Below are 21577 nucleotides of genomic sequence, written 5' to 3'. Positions count from 1 at the left end.
AATAATGGATAGGTGTCATAATTGACGCCTCTCCATTATTAATCTGGCTTAATGTCACCTTACAATAGCAAGGTGACATTAACCCTTCATTACCCCATATCCCACCGCTACACGGGAGTGGGAAGAGAGAGGCCAAGTGCCAGAATAGGCGCATCTTCCAGATGTGCTTTTTCTGGGGTGGCTGGGGGCAGATGTTTTTAGCCAGGGGGGCCAATAACCATGGACCCTCTCTAGGCTATTAATATCTGCCCTCAGTCACTGGCTTTACCACTCTGACGGAGAAAATTGCGCGGGAGCCCATGCAAATTTTTTCTGCGATTTAACCCTTTATTGTACAAGCTACAGCGCCCAAATTTTGCACATACACACTACTAACATTAGTAGTGTGGAATATGCAAAAAAAAAAGGGATATGAGATGGTTTACTGTATGTAAACCATGTCTCATATCATGTCGGGTTTGCGAAGGAGAAAGAAAAAGCCGGCAATTGAATTACCGGCTTTCCACATATCTCGCGCTGAATTAAATATAAATACAGTATATATATATATATATATATATATATATATATATATATATATATATATATATATATATACACACACACACATACACACTGTATATATGTTTTAACGAACATTTGAGCACATAAATCCATTAGATGTCGGTTTTGCAAGCCTGCGAGAAAATATCGCAGTACAGATGCCATACGGATTACATACGGAGGATGTCATGCGCAAAATACGCTGACACGCCCTGCCTACGGAGGACATACGGATCACTATTTTGGGAACATTTCTGCGTATTACGGCCGTAAAAAACGGACCGTATTTTCATACGCTGAGTGTGATGCCGGCCTAAATGTCATCACCCGTTAGATTACATCGAATTTTTATTGAAGAAACCTCCCAATGATAACAGTATAATCTCCAAAATGAATAGAAACTCAAAATGCACTGTTCCAAATGATTAGGCACAGTAGAATTTCTAAACATTTGATATGTTTTAAAGAACTGAAAATGCTCATTTAAGGAATTTGCAGCATTAGGGTATGTGCACACATTGCGGAATGGTGCGGATTTTTCCGCACTGATTTTGGTAAATCCGCAGGTAAACCGCACTGCGAATTACCACAGATTTACCTCGGTTTTTGTGCAGATTTCTATTGAGGAGCAGGTGTAAACCGCTGCGGAATCCGCACAAAGAATTGACATGCTGCGTAATATAAACCGCTGCGTTTCCGTGTGTTTTTTTTCTGCAGCATGTGCACTGCGGGTTTTGTTTTCCATACGTTTACATGGTACTGTACACCTCATGGAAAACAGCTGCAGATCCGCAGTGTCAAATCCGCAGCGTGTGCACATAGCCTTAGGTCACATTCACTGAACAAAAAAGCTATTTAACTCCAAAACATCCCAACAGGCCAAGTTACATGTTAACATAGGACCCCTTCTTTGATATCACCTTCACAATTCTTGCATCCATTGAACTTGTGGGTTTTTGGAGAGTTTCTGCTTGTATTTCTTTGCATGAAGTCAGAATAGCCTCCCCGAGCTGCTGTTTTGATGTGAACTGCCTCCCACCATCATAGATCTTTTGCTTGATGATACTCCACAGGTTCTCTATAGGGTTGAGGTCAGGGGAAGATGGTGGCCACATCATGAGTTTATCTCCTTTTATGCCCATAGCAGCCAATGACTCAGAGGTATTCTTTGCAGCATGAGATGGTGCATTGTCAACATGAAGATGATTTTGCTCCTGAAGACACGTTTCTGCTTTTTATACCATGGAAGAAAGTTGTCAGTTAGAAACTCTATATACTTTTCAGAGGTCATTTTCACATCTTCAGGAACGTTAAAGGACCCTACCAGCTGTTTCCCCATGATTCCGGCCCAAAACATGACTCCTCCACCTCCTTGCTGAGGTCGCAGCCTTGTTGGGACATGGTGGCCATCCACCAACCATCCACTACTCCATCCATCTGGACCATCCAGGGTTGCTCGACACTCATCAGTAAACAAGACTGTTGGAAAATTAGTCTTCATGTATGTCTGGGCCACTGCAACCGTTTCTGCTTGTGAACACTGTTTAGAGGTGGCCGAATAGTAGGTTTAGGCACCACAGTAAGCCTTTGGGCTCATTTCCACTGGCGAGGAAAACGGACGAGTGCAATCCGATAAAAAATCGGATTGCACTCGGACCAATGATATTCAATAGGTGTCTTTTCATTTGCGATTTTTTTCTCAGCCGAAATCGGACTGAGAAAAAAATCGCAGCATGTTGCGTATTGCTCGGACGAGACTCGCCAATGCAAGTCAATGGGTGCGAGGAAAAAAAAAAAAATCACACAGCACTCGCACCATACTACTTACTTTGGGGTCCCCCCCTCACCCTGGCGTTAGATCGTTGCCCCTAGTTTCGTCCGTGTAACTATGGGCGCACATGCGCACTGCTCTCACTTCTCATTTTAATCGTGATTTATATTAAAAAAAACCTTTTGATTTAAATCAGTGATTTAAATCATGATTAAAATCATGATTTAAATCGATCCGATTTAAATAGAAAAAAATCTTTTGATTTAAATCGTGATTTAAATCATGATTTAAATCGGCGTGATTTAAATCAATCCACCCTGATAGCAAGGTGGCATTAACCCTTCATTACCCCATATCCCACCGCTACACGGGAGTGGGAAGAGAGTGGCCAAGTGCCAGAATTGGCGCATCTTCCAGATGTGCCTTTTCTGGGGTGGCTGGGGGCAGATGTTTTTAGCCACGGGGGGGCCAATAACCATGGACCCTCTCTAGGCTATTAATATCTGCCCTCAGTCACTGGCTTTACTACTCTGGCGGAGAAAATTGCGCGGGAGCCCACGCCAATGTTTCCTGCGAATTAACCCTTACATTTAATAGCTACAGCGCCGAAATTTTGCACATACACACTACTAACATTAGTAGTGTGGAATATGCAAAAAAAAGGCGGATATGAGATGGCTTACTGTATGTAAACCATGTCTCATATCCTGTCGGGTATGGAGAAATGAAAAGCCGGCAATTGAAATAGCGGCTTTAATGCTATCTTGCGCTGCATTAAATATAAATATACATATATAGGTGTCTCACTGACATATATATATGTATATATACCTATTCTATGTGTATATATCTACTCTATTCTAACCTGTCAGTGTGATTTTACTGTACACAGCACTGATTTGCCGGCTTTTCAAAGGACACCGGTGCGTACAAATCGGACAGTAATACGGATGTCATACGGATGATGCGATTAAAAATCGCATTGCACTCGCATGACACTCGCATGACAATCGCATACGTTACATCCGTTTTTACGGTCCAGATTATGGACCGATTTGTCTCTCGCCAGTGGAAATGAGCCCTTTGAAGGATCCTACACCTTGAGGTTCGAGGGACTCCAGAGGCACCGGCAGCTTCAAATATCTGTTTGCTGCTTTGTAATGGCTTTTTAGCAGCTGCTCTCTTTATCCGATGAACTTGCCTGGCAGAAATCTTCCTCATTATGCCTTTATCAACACGAACACATGTGCTCAGATTCAGCCACAAATCTCTTAACAGTACGATGATCATGCTTAAGTTTTCGGGAAATATCTAATGTTTTCATCCCTTGACCAAGGCATTCCACTATTTGATGCTTTTCGCCAGCAGAGAGATCCTTTTTCTTTCCCATGTTACTTGAAAACTGTGACCTGCTTAATAATGTGGAACATCATTTTTATGTAGTTTTCCTTTAATTAGATTCACCTGGAAAACTAATTATCACATGTGTTTAAGATTGATTTCAGTGAACAATTGAGCCCTGAGACACAATACCATCCATGAGTTTATTTGAAAAACAAAAACAATTAAATCTTTATGACACTTAAATCCAATTTGCATAATAATTTGGAACACGGTGTATTTATCGTCTATTTATATAAGATTGCTTTATTAGTTTGTAAACTAGCTTTAAGCTACATAGAGCATTACAGTATGTAAAAGATGATGTTAGAAACACGTCATACAGTAGCTAGGTGATAAAAAATACATTTAAAAAAAAAAAAAAAATCACACACTCGCATTACATACGGACTGGCACATGCAGGACATCCGCATGACACTTGTCCAACTTAGAATAAACATTGGAGCGATTTTTAATACGCTGATGTGAGCAAACCCTTAACCCCTTTCTGACCTCGGATGGGAAAGTACATCCGACGTCAGATCCCCTGCTTTGATGTGGGCTCCGGCGGTGAGCTCACATCAAAGTCGCGACATGTCAGCTGTTTTGAACAGCTGACATGTGCATGCAATAGCGGCGAGTGGAATCGCGATCCATACGCCGCTATTAACTAGTTAAATGCCACTGTCAAACGCTGACAGCGGCATTTAACTACCACTTCCTGCCGCACATGCGCTCATCGCCGACCCCCGTCACATGATCGGGGGTCAGCGATGCATTGCCATAACAACCAGAGGTCTCCTTAATACCTCTATGGTTGTTGATGCCGGCTTGCTGTGAGCGCCACCCTGTGGTCGGCGCTCATAGCAAGCCTGTAATTCAGCTACATAGGAGCGATCTGATGATCGCTGATATGTAGCAGAGCCGATCGCGTTGTGCCAGCTTCTAGCCTCCTATGGAGGCTATTGGAGCATGGCAAGAGTAAAAAAAAAAAAAAAAAGTTTAAAAAATATGAAATAAATAAAAAATATATAAAAGTTTAAATCACCCCCCTTTCGCCCTATTCAAAATAAAACAATAAAAATAAAATCAAATATTCACGTTTGGTATCGCCGCGTTCAGATTAACCTGTTCGCTAAACGGTGTAGTGAGAAAAAAAATTGGAAACGCCCGAATTATGTGTTTTTGGTCGCTGCGACAATGCATTAAAATGCAATAACGGGCGATCAAAAGAACGTATCTACACCAAAATTGTATCACTAAAAACGTCAGCTTGACGCGCAAAAAATAAGCCCTCACCCAACCCCAGATCATGAAAAATGAAGACGCTACGGTTATCGGAAAATGGCTCAATTTTTTTTTTTTTTAGCAAAGTTTGGAATTTTTTTTTCACCACTTAGATAAAAAATAACCTAGACATGTTTGGTGTCTATGAACTCGTAATGACCCGGAGAATCATAGTCACAGGTCAGTTATAGCATTTAGTGAACCTAGCAAAAAAGCCAAACAAAAAACACGCATGGGATTGCACTTTTTGCAATTTCACCGTTCCTGGAATTTTTTTCCCATTTTCTAGTACAAGGCATGGTAAAACCAATGGTGTCGTTCAAAAGTACAACTCGTGCCGCAAAAAATAAGCCCTCACATGGCCATATTGACGGAAAAATAAAAAAGCTATGGCTCTGGGAAGGAGGGGAGCGAAAAACGAACACGGAAAAACCCAAGGTCATGAAGGGGTTAAGCAGCTGGCCACAAGCTTGAGCAAACGTATCTGAGCTTGTGGCGTGCTGGGCTGCTGGGGATAACATGGAGACCTTCTGGTGATCAGTGATCGTCTTGGAGAAACCCCCTGTGATCTAGTATTCGTCACCTACTCAGTTGACAGGTGCTAGAGTTATTCCGGCCATAAGCATCTGCTCACAAAGCACACACTACAGCCGGACTGCTCCTTACAGCTCCATCCAATGACTGATCAGCGGCGCACCTAGCTCTTCTAAATTGAGAGAAAAGTGGTTTCTGCCGTGTGACCCTCCAAAAGGTTAGGAAATAGAGTGGTCATGTTGCTTCTGCAACACCCATAAACCCCCACCTATGGCACTTGTTGCAGCCATAAGGCTAAGTTCACACGTTGCAGAATTTCCGCGGAAATTTCCGCGGCAATTCTGCGCCTCCTGCCGCGGGTATATCGCATGCAGAATTAGCATGCATATACCCGCAGAAAACTAGCGTTTTGCAAGCATAATTAGCTTGCAGAATGCTAGAGTTTTCTGACTGACTGACTGTGTTTGACAAGTGTGACCAACTTTTTACTATAGATGCTGCCTATGCCGCATCTATAGTAAAAGATCGAATGTTTAAAAATAATTAAAAAAATGGTTATACTCACCTGCAGACCTCAGCGGCGTCCATTCCTATAGCTGGTGTGCGGTGAAGGGCCTGCGATGACGTCACGGCTTGTGATTGGTCGCGTGAGCAGTCACATGCGGTCTCGCGACCAATCACAAGACCGCGACGTCATCGCAGGTCCTTCACCGCACAGCAGCTATAGGAACCGAAGCGGCAGCATGCAGCGGAGAGGCGGGAAGACTGCGGGGGACATTGAAGGTGAGTATATCGCTATTTTTTATTTTAATTCTTTTATTTTTTACCAATTATATGGTGCCCAGTCCGTGGAGGAGAGTCTCCTCTCCTCCACCCTGGGTACCAACCGCACTTGATCTGCTTACTTCCCGCATGGTGTGCACAGCCCCGTGTGGGAAGTAAGCAGATCAATACACTCCTATGGGTGCAGAATCGCCGTGATTCCGCAATTTTAATGAACATGCTGCGTTTTTTTCTGGAATGCGATTCCACTCAGGAAAGAAATGCAGCATGTGCACAAAAAATGCGGAATGCATTCTATTACATAGGATGCTTAATGGTATCGTTTTTTTCGCGGTTTTATAGCGAAAAACCGCGAAAAAAATGCAAAAATTATGCTACGTGTGCACACAGCCTATATGGCTCAGACAAGAATCACCTTTTAGATTTAAAGGGGTGGTCTGGCCTCAATAATGTTACCCTAGGAATTGATGGCTTAACCATAACCTGAGGCGCACTGAGCCATGGGATCACAGTCGTTGTGTACTGTACTTCAGCCCTGTGACTTAAAAACTAACTGGTGATGTGCGATTCTAGTCACAGACAATCACAAGCCTCAGCGTCCTGTGAGAGAAGAACAATAAAGTGAAGGCTATCAATCTGGTGAAGACAGACCACTGGAATCACAACAAGCGAGATATGAGGCATACTATTATTAAGCCATAAATGCCCATGATAAAAATTTAATTAAAGGGGTTGTCCACCTATGATAAAATATTGTGCCCAGGGTGGAGTACTGAACTAATAAAAGTATGCTCACCTCCTGGCCTGTCCTCACGCCTCTGCACATGGCAGTGTCACCGGCTATCTCTTGGCATCAACATCTGCTGGGAGTCATTGTGTTTGGCTGCAGCCTTTACATTTTATCCCAATTGGAAGCATTGTGAAGGCTGCTGCCAATCAGGGGACGTTGCAGTGCAGAGGCACAACTAGAGTGGGTCCTAGGGTTGCATCTGAGCATTGGAGTGTAGGGGGCCCAAAGGCACTTTAGCCCTTCTGAAAAGACCACTACAATTAAAGACTTGTGACAGGCAGGGGCCCTGTTGGAGATTTTCCATTGGGGCCAATGAGCTTTGTTATGCCACTGCTCAGCAACAGGGGGCACAGTACAGGTGAGTATATGTTTTATTATTTCTTACATTGCCCTGTGGCTGGTAGGATTAAATGTTAAAGTAGTGGAAGAGCCCCTCATCGCAGGCCTTGGGAGAGGTGCAATGTGAATGTAATGCTGAGGGGCAGAACAGTTTTGGATCTGAGAGTCACAATGTTGTTGCTGTAGTTTTGGGGTGCCGGACCCCAGACACTGAAGTCTTGTGGACGGGACAGAGCCACATGCAATTTGAAACCTGCAACCCAAAATCCAAGATTTTTTTTTTTTTTTTTTAACTGTTGCATCGCAGGCATATGGTCAAAGATTAAACAGTACCGTCACTAGAACAAAACTGATACAGGAAAGAAATATATCTTGGTACCGGTATCAACCACTGAGGCCTCTCAATTCTAAATATTTTTTTAGGACAAAACTGGTCAGCTTATGTTCTAATTCTATTCTCACTGCTCACCTGAATATTCCAATAAAAAAATGACAGACAATATTTTTTATGGACACATTGGAAACCGTAATAAATCATTATGATAAGCGATCCTCGTCCACAGCCCATAACTATGATATGGGATCAGCTGCACTCACTGTCCACTGTAAATATTATCAATATTCTTCAGCCCCCAAAACATCATGGACACCTTACTTTTTTTTTTTTACGGGCAGACCAAAAAAAGTGTCTTAACTTTACAGACTGTCCTTGAATTTCTAGGCAGTAGACAACATAGCCAAGTAGTGGACAACCCCTTTAAACCTTGTGACAGGTCCCCTTTAAATGCAATGCAACAGCCCCATCTCCATGCAGGCTTGGGTTTCTCAGTGTGGGTACAGCACACAGCTCAGGGCGCTCCTGCTGTCTCCCATGAGATCACTATAGTGATATAGTGTCACTACTCTGTCCTTCTCCTCCAGGACCTGTCTTCTGCCTTCGACACTGTGGACCACTCCCTCCTGTTACAGACCCTCTCATCTCTTGGCATCACAGACTTGGCCCTTTCCTGGATCTCGTCATATCTAACAGACCGGACATTCAGTGTCTCCCTCCCCCACACCACCTCCTCATCTCACCCCGTCTGTCGGTGTTCCTCACGGCTCAGTTCTAGGACGCCTACTCTTCTCCATTTACACCTTCAGCCTGGGACAGCTCATAGAATCCCACGGTTTACAATATCATCTCTACGCTGATGACACACAGATCTACCTATCCGGACCTGACCTCACCTCCTTACTCACCAAAACCCCACACTGTCTGCCCACTATTTCAGCCTTCTTTTCTGCTCGCTTTCTAAAACTGAACATGGACAAAACAGAATTCATCATCTTTCCCCCATCTGACTCTGCCCCTCCACCAGACCTATCTATCAATGTCAATGTCTGCTCACTTTCCCCAATCCCACACGCCCGGTGCCTCAGGGTGATCCTTGACTCTGCCCTCTCTTTCAAGCCTCATATCCAAGCTCTTGCCTCCTCCTGCAGACTCAAACTCAAAAATATTTATCGGATCTGTACATTTCTTGACTAGGAAACTGCAAAAACGCTTGTGCATGCCCTTATCTCCCACCTCGACTACTGCAACCTCCTGCTCTGTGGCCTCCCCTCTAACACTCTCACACCCCTCCAATCCATCCTACACTCTGCTGCCCGACTAATCCACCTGTCCCTCCGCTATTCCCCGGCCTCTCCCCTCTGTCAATCCCTTTCACTGGCTCCCCATTGCCCAGAGACTCCAGTACAAAACCCTAACCACGACATACAAAGCCATCCACAACCTGTCTCCTCCATACATCTGTGACCTCATCTCCCGGTACTTACCTACACGCAACCTCCGATCCTCACAAGATCTCCTTCTCTACTCCCCTCTTATCTCCTCTTCCCACAATCGTATACAAGATTTCTCTCGCGTATCACCCCTACTCTGGAACCCTCTACCACAACACATCAGACTCTCGCCTACCATCGAAACCTTCAAAAAGAACCTGAAGACCTACCTCTTCCGACAAGCCTACAACCTGCAGTAACCACCGATCAACCAAACCGCTGCATGACCAGCTCTATCCTCACCTACTGTGTTCTCACCCATCCCTTGTAGATTGTGAGCCTTCGCGGGCAGGGTCCTCTCTCCTCCTGTACCAGTTGTGCCTTGTATTGCTCACGTTTACTGTATATTTTCCCCTGTTCACACTAAAGCGCCATGGAATAAATGGCGCTATATAAATGTATAACAATAGTGCCCATTCCGACCGCAGAACGTCTCCACATCAAGTAACATGAGGCTGCTCTAGTAGTAGTGACTGCAGACATTCCCTGCACATGCGCAGAATCGCACTGGCAATATAGACACAAATTTAAGAACAATATTCTAAAGTAATGATGAATCTGCAGGCGACAAAGCAGCGCGCCGCTCACCTATAGAACTGCTCAATATGGCGCCGCCCATAAGCCACACACGTGTGTTCTATCCACACCCCTTGCGTGCAAACGCAACTTTTTGGAGCAACGTACTCCCTGATTGGTTCGTGTCGTCACTTCCGGTTTCTGATAGATTTACTTACTATTGGTGAGCTGTATCCAAACTGTTCGATGATTGGTTTGTGTAATATCCCTTGTTTTCTGATTGGTAGAACTTGTTTGGCTTCTACAAGTGGCATGTGACAGGCTGCTGGCGGGAGACAGTGAGCGGCGGCGGCGGGACCGGTGACAGAGAGGCAAGTGTGCGCTGCTGGCTGTACCGGCTGCAGGAGATGTAGCAGAGCCACCGGACAGGGCGGAGGCGCAGTGAGAGGCTGCTGCTCTCTGTAGTAGGCGGCGGTGGCGGCTCTGCTGCACTCACTTCCTACATAAACACAGACGCAGCGTCCATTCCGCAGCCAGTGTGATCAGGGCTGAATCCTGCGTGTTCTGTTATGGTGGCAGCATGCTGGGGTCACATCACACGATGGCGGTGCCGGTGCGTCACTATGTGAGCCGCCATTGGTGGCAGCCGCCCGGATGATCAGGACATCAATAATCATTCATTGCACTGAGCTCATCTACAGGCGATTTCCCATCCTCGCCCTCAGGATTGCCGCAGTGCTCTGATCCCTGGGGAGTATTACTGCAGGCACCCTCCGCTCCTGAGACCAGGACCCCCGGTGTTCTGTGACCACTGCTGTCTGCGGGGCTGTCAGCTATGCCCCCGTATTCTGTGCTCTACCGCTCTGTTCTTACAGGACCCCCGGTGTTCTGTGACCACTGCTGTCTGTGGGGCTGTCAGCTATGCCCCCGTATTCTGTGCTCTACCGCTCTGTTCTTACAGGACCCCCGGTGTTCTGTGACCACTGCTGTCTGTGGGGCTGTCAGCTATGCCCCCGTATTCTGTGCTCTACCGCTCTGTTCTTACAGGACCCCCGGTGTTCTGTGACCACTGCTGTCTGTGGGGCTGTCAGAGATGCCCCCCGTATTCTGTGCTCTACCGCTCTGTTCTTACAGGACCCCGGTGTTCTGTGACCACTGCTGTCTGTGGGGCTGTCAGAGATGTCCCCGTATTCTGTGCTCTACCGCTCTGTTCTTACAGGACCCCCGGTGTTCTGTGACCACTGCTGTCTGTGGGGCTGTCAGAGATGCCCCCGTATTCTGTGCTCTACCGCTCTGTTCTTACAGGTCCCCGGTGTTCTGTGACCACTGCTGTCTGTGGGGCTGTCAGAGATGCCCCCGTATTCTGTGCTCTACCGCTCTGTTCTTACAGGACCCCCGGTGTTCTGTGACCACTGCTGTCTGTGGGGCTGTCAGCGATGCCCCCGTGTTCTGTGCTCTTCCGCTCTGTTCTTACAGGTCCCCGGTGTTCTGTGACCACTGCTGTCTGTGGGGCTGTCAGAGATGCCCCCGTATTCTGTGCTCTACTGCTCTGTTCTTACAGGACCCCGGTGACCACTGCTGTCTGTGGGGCTGTCAGAGATGTCCCCGTATTCTGTGCTCTACCGCTCTGTTCTTACAGGACCCCCGGTGTTCTGTGACCACTGCTGTCTGTGGGGCTGTCAGCTATGCCCCCGTATTCTGTGCTCTACCGCTCTGTTCTTACAGGACCCCCGGTGTTCTGTGACCACTGCTGTCTGTGGGGCTGTCAGAGATGCCCCCGTATTCTGTGCTCTACCGCTCTGTTCTTACAGGTCCCCGGTGTTCTGTGACCACTGCTGTCTGTGGGGCTGTCAGAGATGCCCCCGTATTCTGTGCTCTACCGCTCTGTTCTTACAGGACCCCCGGTGTTCTGTGACCACTGCTGTCTGTGGGGCTGTCAGCGATGCCCCCGTGTTCTGTGCTCTTCCGCTCTGTTCTTACAGGTCCCCGGTGTTCTGTGACCACTGCTGTCTGTGGGGCTGTCAGAGATGCCCCCGTATTCTGTGCTCTACCGCTCTGTTCTTACAGGTCCCCGGTGTTCTGTGACCACTGCTGTCTGTGGGGCTGTCAGAGATGCCCCCGTATTCTGTGCTCTACCGCTCTGTTCTTACAGGACCCCGGTGACCACTGCTGTCTGTGGGGCTGTCAGAGATGTCCCCGTATTCTGTGCTCTACCGCTCTGTTCTTACAGGACCCCCGGTGTTCTGTGACCACTGCTGTCTGTGGGGCTGTCAGAGATGCCCCCGTATTCTGTGCTCTACCGCTCGGTTCTTACAGGACCCCCGGTGTTCTGTGACCACTGCTGTCTGTGGGGCTGTCAGAGATGCCCCCGTATTCTGTGCTCTACCGCTCTGTTCTTACAGGACCCCCGGTGTTCTGTGACCACTGCTGTCTGTGGGGCTGTCAGCTATGCCCCCGTATTCTGTGCTCTACCGCTCTGTTCTTACAGGACCCCCGGTGTTCTGTGACCACTGCTGTCTGTGGGGCTGTCAGAGATGCCCCCGTATTCTGTGCTCTACCGCTCTGTTCTTACAGGACCCCGGTGACCACTGCTGTCTGTGGGGCTGTCAGAGATGCCCCCGTATTCTGTGCTCTACCGCTCTGTTCTTACAGGACCCCGGTGACCACTGCTGTCTGTGGGGCTGTCAGCTATGCCCCCGTATTCTGTGCTCTACCGCTCTGTTCTTACAGGACCCCCGGTGTTCTGTGACCACTGCTGTCTGTGGGGCTGTCAGAGATGCCCCCGTATTCTGTGCTCTACCGCTCTGTTCTTACAGGACCCCGGTGACCACTGCTGTCTGTGGGGCTGTCAGAGATGTCCCCGTATTCTGTGCTCTACCGCTCTGTTCTTACAGGTCCCCGGTGTTCTGTGACCACTGCTGTCTGTGGGGCTGTCAGAGATGTCCCCGTATTCTGTGCTCTACCGCTCTGTTCTTACAGGACCCCGGTGTTCTGTGACCACTGCTGTCTGTGGGGCTGTCAGAGATGTCCCCGTATTCTGTGCTCTACTGCTCTGTTCTTACAGGACCCCGGTGACCACTGCTGTCTGTGGGGCTGTCAGAGATGCCCCCGTATTCTGTGCTCTACCGCTCTGTTCTTACAGGTCCCCGGTGTTCTGTGACCACTGCTGTCTGTGGGGCTGTCAGAGATGCCCCCGTATTCTGTGCTCTACCGGTCTGTTCTTACAGGACCCCGGTGTTCTGTGACCACTGCTGTCTGTGGGGCTGTCAGCTATGCCCCCGTATTCTGTGCTCTACCGCTCTGTTCTTACAGGTCCCCGGTGTTCTGTGACCACTGCTGTCTGTGGGGCTGTCAGAGATGCCCCCCGTATTCTGTGCTCTACCGCTCTGTTCTTACAGGACCCCGGTGTTCTGTGACCACTGCTGTCTGTGGGGCTGTCAGCTATGCCCCCGTATTCTGTGCTCTACCGCTCTGTTCTTACAGGACCCCCAGTGTTCTGTGACCACTGCTGTCTGTGGGGCTGTCAGAGATGCCCCCCGTATTCTGTGCTCTACCGCTCTGTTCTTACAGGACCCCCGGTGTTCTGTGACCACTGCTGTCTGTGGGGCTGTCAGAGATGCCCCCCGTATTCTGTGCTCTACCGCTCTGTTCTTACAGGTCCCCGGTGTTCTGTGACCACTGCTGTCTGTGGGGCTGTCAGCTATGCCCCCGTATTCTGTGCTCTACTGCTCTGTTCTTACAGGACCCCGGTGACCACTGCTGTCTGTGGGGCTGTCAGAGATGCCCCCCGTATTCTGTGCTCTACCGCTCTGTTCTTACAAGACCCCGGTGTTCTGTGATCACTGCTGTCTGTGGGGCTGTCAGAGATGTCCCCGTATTCTGTGCTCTACCGCTCTGTTCTTACAGGTCCCCGGTGTTCTGTGACCACTGCTGTCTGTGGGGCTGTCAGAGATGCCCCCGTATTCTGTGCTCTACCGCTCTGTTCTTACAGGACCCTGGTGTTCTGTGACCACTGCTGTCTGTGGGGCTGTCAGAGATGCCCCCGTATTCTGTGCTGTACCGCTCTGTTCTTACTGTGACCTCATGACTGACATGGTCTCATCGGAGACCCCCTAGCAGTCAGACTCACCACTTATTCTGAGGACAAGATGTGTGTTTTCCCATGGGCCATTTTTCTGTAGATGTTGGTGAAGGCTCGCATAGTGTCCTGCACACACAGCAGAAGTAGTAGGTACATTGCCCCGGGTCGCAGTTACACCTGTATATGTTACAGGTGACACATGTAATAAATGTGCTGCTTTCTAGTTTGAAATCAGGTGCTTTATACCTTTCTGTGATTGTGACCGGTGTCTCCTAATAAGATCATATCTGTTTCTGTTATAGAGGAGAATGAGTCATGGCGCTGAGAGTGGGAGCAGGACCCCCCAGGTGCAGTTTGTGGCAGATGAAGATGTCCTGGAGCATATCATTGATAAACAACATGGTGGGCAACTCTTCTGCTATATTCCCATACTAAGGGCTCGTGTAGACGACCGTAATAAGTAGACAGGTGCTAGCTGTTGTTTTGAAGGAAATTACTCGTCCCCATGTTGTTCTTCGGGGTCGTGCACATGTCCACTTTTTTCCCCAGATTGAGTCTATCCGAGGAAAGAAACCCAGCATGCATGACTTTGATCCGCCATTCAGATCACACTCGGCCATGCAAGTCAAGGAGTCGATGAAGAACATCGGACTGCGCTGGCATGACCTCTGACTGCGCTGGCATGACCTCTGACTGCGCTGGCATGACCTCTGACTGCGCTGGCATGACCTCTGACTGCGCTGGCATGACCTCTGACTGCGCTGGCATGACCTCTGACTGCAGTCCAATTTCCACGGATTGACCGAATGGAGAAGATGCAGATATTGTTGCTCCATCTTCTCATCAGCGTTTGATCAGAGTGTCGTTTGAATAATTGACCCGATTTTCTCCAAGTTTCTGCTTGTGTGACCGCAGCCTAAGACCACATCAGTAGCCACATGAGCGCGTTTGGCATATATACGACCTGTATGATAGACTTTTTTCCACTGTGTAGGAAATCCTGGACTGCCATTATTTTACTTTGCACAGGAAAAGGTAAAACAAGTACAGTGTGCGGCGTACACGGCACTGTGTCTATACTGCAGTGCACATCCAGTGCTGCCGAGAAAGGTATAATTCGGGGAATACTACCCACATACTGTGACATCCAGTGTAATCCACAAACAAGATGTGAGCGGATAGGTATTCCTAGTGGAGTATGATGACGCAGCCATTAAATATTCCTTAAATATCCTGGAAGGCTGCACGTTACTTTACCTATGGACAGGCCGTCCTGATGAGATAGTATCTACCAGAGTGCAGCCCCCGATACGGGAAGCTTCCTGATGAAGTTTCCTGTTAAATCTGTTTGTACTAAGCATCTACCAGTGTAGACTACGAGCAACCAGAATGTTATCTGTGCCTGTGTTAGAAGACTTTTTACCAGATTTACTCATATAAGCTGACGATCTCCTCCAATTTCGGCTGTTTAATTTATGCTGGAATAGTATTTATTTTCATTTGACTTTCCGTTCCAAAGTTATGCCCCCCCCCCCCCCCCCCCCAGTAATAGAGTGCCTACTGTGCAGGGTTTTCCTTCAAGCAACTTGGCTTACACCACTGGAGTTCTCGGTGGGCGTTTGCGTTTCTCTTCTATGATGTTGGCCAATCAAATCACAGCTGCGTCATAGAGGGGAAACTGCAAACGTCTACTGAGGAGGTCACAGCTGCAGCCTGGCTCTGTGTGTTGTCACTTAGTCGTTGGGTCCCTTCCTGCTATTGGAGCACAGCGGACAGCAGTGCTGGGGAGCCGGACCCCACTGTGAACACCCCCACGCCTGTCATGTGCTCTCTTCCTTGACAACCAGCCTGTGGCTGTGCACCATAGGAGACTTGTCATTTGTATAATATACAGCAATACTGTGGTATATAGTCATAAAGAGATTTGACAGATGGACTAGCCACATGTGAAATTAAACCAGGTCCTGACTGAAGACGTGATCCATCAATCTAAGGCCATGTTCACATGTTCAGCATTTGTAAACCAAAACCAGGAGTGGGTGATAAATGCAGAAGTGGGATGTGTTCCTATTAGGCTACAATCACACTTGCGTATCGGGGCTTTGTGGAGGGCTGCGTACTTCCTCCCTGAATCTCCACCCACTCCCACACTTCTTCCTTTTAGGTGCGCTTACTTCGGCATGCGTCCTGTGTACGTATCTGTAACATTGGGTATGCAGGACATGCGGATGTATGTGGATGCCTTGTTTTGATGCTCCCGCTGACCGCACAGGGACCCAACAAGTTGCGTTTCCTTGCAGTCAGCGGGCGCGTCAAAACGATACATCCGCATGTCCTGCCTACCCAATGTTAAAGATACGTACGCAGGACGCATGCCGAAGTAGGCGCACCTAAACGGAAGAAGTGCTGAAGTGGGCGGAGATTCAGGGAGGAAGTACGCAGGCATCCACAAAGCCCCGATACGCAAGTGTGAATGTAGCCTTATACTTTTCCTCTGATTGTTCCACTCCTGGTTTTGGCTTACAAATACGGATGTAAAATACTGACCAAATACTGAACGTGTCTTTACAATCTTGTTTCTCTCTATTCATTAGATGCAATGTATTACATATAGTGAATCTCTATGGGATTCTGCTTTGGGCTCCACATTCTAAAAAGGATATTGGAAAGTTAGACTCAGCTTGAAGGAATGCAACTAGATTATCACAAGGGATGGAAGGCCTCTTTTAGGCTAGGTTCACATTGCGTTAACAACAGCCCATTCAACACATGCGTTAACGGGCTGCTGTTAACGCAAGTGCTGACATGCCATCGCGCTAGCGCAGATAGAGCTATAGGATGCTCTATCTTCGCTAGCGGTGCCGGACCCGAAAATGCTGCAGCCCGCGTCCCAGGGTCCGTCACTCAAAGACGGCACATAGCGCACGCCCATTGTGGGCGTGCGCTAGCGATGCATCCGACATTGGACTCAATGGCGGCGTTAACGGACTGCGTTACACCGCGTTATGCCGCGGTGTAACGTAGTGCCTCTAACGGACGCCTGCAACGCAGTGTGAACCCAGCCTTATGGTGACAGGTTGGAAACGTTGGCCTTGTTTAGCTTAGATAAGAGGCGCCTCAGAGGAGATCTTATTTATATGTATGGTCATACAAAGGACTGACACATGACCTATTACTTCCAAAGACCTTTCAAAGAACCATGGGGCACTCATTACGTGTGGAGGAAAGGTGATTTAGACATCTACAGTATATAAGAAAGGGTTCTTTACAGTTAGAGCAGTCAGACTGTGGAACACTCTACCACAAGAGTTAATAATGGCAGACACTTATTTTAAAAAGGCCTAGCTGCTTTTCTCAAAATAAATGACATTGCAGGTCATAAATATAATCTAATGATAAAGTACAGTATAACTGGACCTGTGTAGATGTGTAAAACATATCCTCTTGCTGATTATCCCCGGCTGGTCACTCATCAGCACCTCATGGGGTGAGAAGATACTTGGGTAAAATTTGGAAAGCCATTTGTTATGCTGTAAAGTAACTCCATAACTGTCTCTTAAGTTGTGGCCATCATTTCAGGGGTCAAACTTCGAAACAGCACGACTGGCCAGCACGTCAGTAACGTGAAGAGCTTGTCAAAGAGTTTTCCAGAGCTTCCTGTAGGTGCTGAAACTTTGGAGGTTTGGAAGGAAAAGGATTATGTGGATGTTTTAGGAACAGATGCGATTGGTAAGTTCAGCCGATGCTGATGGTGGGGTTCTTCGCCGTTTGATTCTGACCTGTTATTTCTGTTGCAGATGTCTTGCAGGAGGGACCTGTGACAGGAGGTGGAGATGTGTATTCTTTCCAGACAGTAAAGCGCTCCAATAAAATGGCACAGCTCAGTAACCGTCTATTGTTTGTAACCTATTTACACGGAACCTTTCTCAATTTTCCCAAAAATGCTGATAGCTCTGTGCTTGGGGGTGTAGGCTGTGGTCAGACGCCTGGTTTTCGTCCCACCCCACCTAATTTTGGCCTTTGCTACTGAGACTGATCTTTATTTGAGCTGAATTTGACACTTTTTGAATATTGGAGAAAATTTCCAAGTAAAGATGGGCAATGTAAAAGGGCCTATAACAGTCCTAATGCGAAAATGAGAGGTGCGTCAGATGCACGATATTGGTTGGTTTCATAGAGAATTTATGTTCTTTGCAGCTTCTCTTTTGTAGCTGATGCAATCTGGAGTCATTTATCTATTGTTAGAATTACTGATAACACTTACACTCCATACACAAGGGCATATTATTAATTACGAGTTTATTTCTCTATCGCCTCTCATTGGGGGACACAGGAACCATGGGTGTATGCTGCTGCCACTAGGAGGCTGACAATATGCAAATAAAGTTAGCTCCTCCTCTGCAGTGTACACCCCACCAACAGGAAGTAGGATATTCAGTTTAGCTTAGTGTCAGTAGGAGGTGGACACGGGTCTCTCAGTAGACCCTTATCTACCTCAATGTGCGTCGTTCCTTTTCCGATTTTCCGGAGGGATACAGGGTGAACAGTCACACCTGTAATCCCACATTATGGACTATGAGTACGGCGTGTACTGCCACCCCGTATCCTCATAGTTTTCAACAGCAGGACCAAGATCCTAGCACACAAGCGTGCTTAGAAGTCCGGTCCCAGCTCAGTCCCCCACCCACTCGCCCACCAGAGCCTGTCAGTTGGAGGAAACGAGGACGTCCATCAGCTCCCTGGACGTCTGATATTTTCCCCGGATTGAGGTTAGTAAGGACGTCGTGGGATGTTTTAGGTGAGTATCCCTTCATACCCTACCCTCAAAGTGCCTCTGGGTCCCTCCTCAGTTCCGGGGTGGTCGTTTGGGGGTCCCTTGGGATTTTTTTCCAGGCTGCCTTGGCCTGGTCGGCGTTTTCCTGTCTCTTCCATTGTGTATTGGCCGCCGGGGACACGTGGGGCGGGGGTTGTCGCTCCGTTCGCGTGGCGGCCGCGCTGCTTCCTTCGGCAGCTGTGCTGTTCTCTGGCGCGGTGGCCTTGCATGCGACCGCGCTGCCTTTTTCCCCCCCGGCCGCACTGTGTTTGGCCCGGCGCGGCGGCTGTGCAGGCAGCTGCGCCGCTTCCCCCTGTGGCCGCACTGTTTCTGTCTCGGCGCGGCGGCCTTACAGGTAGCTGCGCCGCTTTCCTCTTGCGGCCGCACATCCCTTTCTGAGACGGCGCGGCTGCTTCGTAGGCAGCCGCGCCGCTTTCTCCGGCCGCACTGTGCTTCTTGTCGCGGTGGCTGCGCCGCTTTTCACGGCGTCCGCGCTTCTCCCACCGCAGCGGCCCTTTCCGGCAGCCGCCAGCCTCAAATTTAGGCCCCGGCTGCTACCGGGGCCTACTTCCGGCGCCGCGACTCCTCCCACTTTCTTTCCCTCGTGCGGGCTTTTCTCCTGCCCGACAATCATCGATGAACTCCGCCCACCGGCGCCATCTTGGTGCTCCTGGCCTGGCGGTTAGCCCCGCCCACCACTCCCCGTGCACCAGGAACGTTTTCTTCGCAGCTTATGACCGCAAATTTCCGGCCTCCTTGCATCTCCCCTCTGCTGTTCTTCAGACCTGCAGCAAGTTTCGGACAAGAGGGTGCCCCAGATGTGACTGCCTGTTCTCCTAGGGGCTATCGTTCCTGAGGAGCATCTTCCAAGCCGTGCAGCCTTCCACCTGGAAACCCCAGCACCTGCCGTGAGTAGCTCTGCACCGCAGACTGACACTCTCCCCTCTAACCTTCTGATATTTTCCTCAGGGGCCCGTTCGGTCTAATTTTAAGGGAGGTCGCTCCAGTCCTCCTACTTTTTCCTGTGCCTTTGTGAAACACTTTCCGTGTCCCTCTTGTATCCGCAAGCTTCCCTCAGGCAGGCCTGCAGCAGCCCACATTGTGCTCACCGCCCAGGACCCCCCCTGCTGCTCCGCCACAGAGCGAAGTCCCCACCCCAGGCTGGGCCTCCTCTCTGTCTCTATCAGTAGCGGATCTCACACGGGTGTCCCAGACCCTTGTGTCCGTGCTGGATCGGTTGCCCCTGCAGACTTCTGTAGTAGCCAGCGGGTCGCAAGAAGCTCCGTCCGAGACTTCCAATACAGGCCGCGAAAGATCCAGACAGGAACGCCGGTCTGAGTTCTCTTCTCGGTCCATCTCGCCCCACGGTCCTTCTCTGTGGTCGACTTCCCCCTGGTCCTCCCCCCCCCCCCGGAGTCAGGCGAGGTTTTTCTCTGATGCGTCTTCGGAGGATAAGTTGGCTCCGGATTCAAACCAAATCGCTAGCATGAGGGATTTGGTTCAAAGCCCCATTGGAGCGACCAATCAGACCTGTGGCATCAAAGATTCCTCTACGGAACCCGCAGATCAGGCGGTTTCGTTTAGACGGTCTAAACTACCTCCCAAGGTATTCGCTCCTCATCCTGAATTCGAGAAGCTTCTGGCCAGAGAAAGAGAGAATCCGACCAGACGTTTTCAAAGAGGAAAGCGTCTTGGAGTGTCATATCTCTTTCCTCCGGATCTCATCTCCAGCTGGAATGTTGTGAATGCTGTTTTTGGGCTCCCTCCGGTGGTTGTAGGTGGTAATGCAGTTGTCTCTGGGTGGCAGCCCTGGTCAGGTGTTTCTGCTGATTGCAGTTCTGACTGGGGTATTTAGCTGAGTAGGATTCATTAGTCCTTGCCAGTTGTCCATTGTTTTTGGAGGTTTTGTCCTTGCCTGGTTCCTCTGCCTTGCTGCCAAATCTACAAAGATAAGTGTCTGGTTTTCATGGCACACATGCCGTGTGCTTATGATTTAGTGCTATTCAGTGTTTTTTGTCCAGCTTAGATTGTATCAGTAATTTCTCAGTCTTGTTGGATTCTCAGGAGTTGCAGATATACATTCCATGTCTTTAGTTAGATTGTGGAACTTTTTGTATTTTCTGCTGTGGATATTTTTAGAGTTTTAATACTGACCGCTTAGTATTCTGTTCTATCTTTCCCTGTTTAGCTAGAGTGGCCTCTTTTGCTGGAATCTGTTTTCTGCCTGTGTGTGTCTTTCCTCTCCTATTCACAGTCAATATTTGTGGGGGGCTGCCTATCCTTTGGGGTTCTGCTCTGAGGCAAGTTAGTATTCCTATTTCTATCTATAGGGGTATTTAGTCCTCCGGCTGTGTCGAGGTGTCTAGGGTTTGTTAGGCACACCCCACGGCTACTTCTAGTTGCGGTGTTAAGTTCAGGGTTTGCGGTCAGTACAGATTCCACTTCTCCTGAGAGTCTCATGCGGCTCCAAAGTCACCGGATCATAACACTGGAATGAGAGGCGATAGAGAACGACCTCTCCCTCTGTGGATCCGCCGGCTGCTAGACTTGCCACCAACACAGTCCTCACTCTGTCCGGTGGGGCGGCTCTGAAAGATTCCATCGATAGGATCATGGAATCCTTTGCGAAGTCGGCTTTCGAAGCTGCTGTATCATCCCTATGCCCGGCCTTTGCTTCCACTTGGGTTTCGAAGTCTGTATCCGAAGGGGCTAAGCAACTCCATTGGGGCATTCAAGCCGGAGCTCCACCAGACCGGCTGGCTTAACTTGCCACCCAGATTACTCACGCTGGGGTATAATTTGTTCCCTGGAGGTCGCGTCTTCTGCCGCTCAGGCGCCAAGTAATGTTGTTGCCTGCCGTCGCACCGTTTGGCTCAAGAGTCATCAAAGAAGTCCCTTATGAGCCTGCCTTT

At 48.7% G+C, this 21577-nt stretch overlaps 2 protein-coding genes across 3 annotated transcripts in view; one reads left to right on the top strand and one right to left on the bottom strand.

The window, feature by feature from the left end:
- The window catches only part of LOC143784157 (queuosine 5'-phosphate N-glycosylase/hydrolase-like), a 50364-nt gene extending 40442 nt beyond the window's left edge, over positions 1-9922 (bottom strand). Inside the window, exon 1 of the mRNA XM_077272035.1 lies at positions 9844-9922. The gene's annotated coding sequence lies outside the window, so the exon portion shown is untranslated. The remainder of the gene's footprint in view (positions 1-9843) is intronic.
- A 61-nt stretch (positions 9923-9983) lies between these two features.
- ORC2 (origin recognition complex subunit 2) overlaps positions 9984-21577 on the top strand; it is a 58675-nt gene continuing 47081 nt past the window's right edge. Inside the window, exons 1-4 of one of the 2 annotated variants that reach the window (XM_077272033.1) lie at positions 9984-10142; positions 14155-14254; positions 17432-17581; positions 17650-17736. In XM_077272033.1, the coding sequence (XP_077128148.1) occupies positions 14161-14254; positions 17432-17581; positions 17650-17736 (331 nt within the window). In that variant the 5' untranslated portion in view covers positions 9984-10142; positions 14155-14160. The remainder of the gene's footprint in view (positions 10143-14154; positions 14255-17431; positions 17582-17649; positions 17737-21577) is intronic. The other variant, XM_077272034.1, reaches the window with a different exon arrangement.

The sequence above is a fragment of the Ranitomeya variabilis genome, chromosome 7, assembly GCF_051348905.1.
Source record: "Ranitomeya variabilis isolate aRanVar5 chromosome 7, aRanVar5.hap1, whole genome shotgun sequence".
Classification (NCBI taxonomy): domain Eukaryota; kingdom Metazoa; phylum Chordata; class Amphibia; order Anura; family Dendrobatidae; genus Ranitomeya; species Ranitomeya variabilis.
This window is presented reverse-complemented; position numbering and strand designations above follow the sequence as displayed.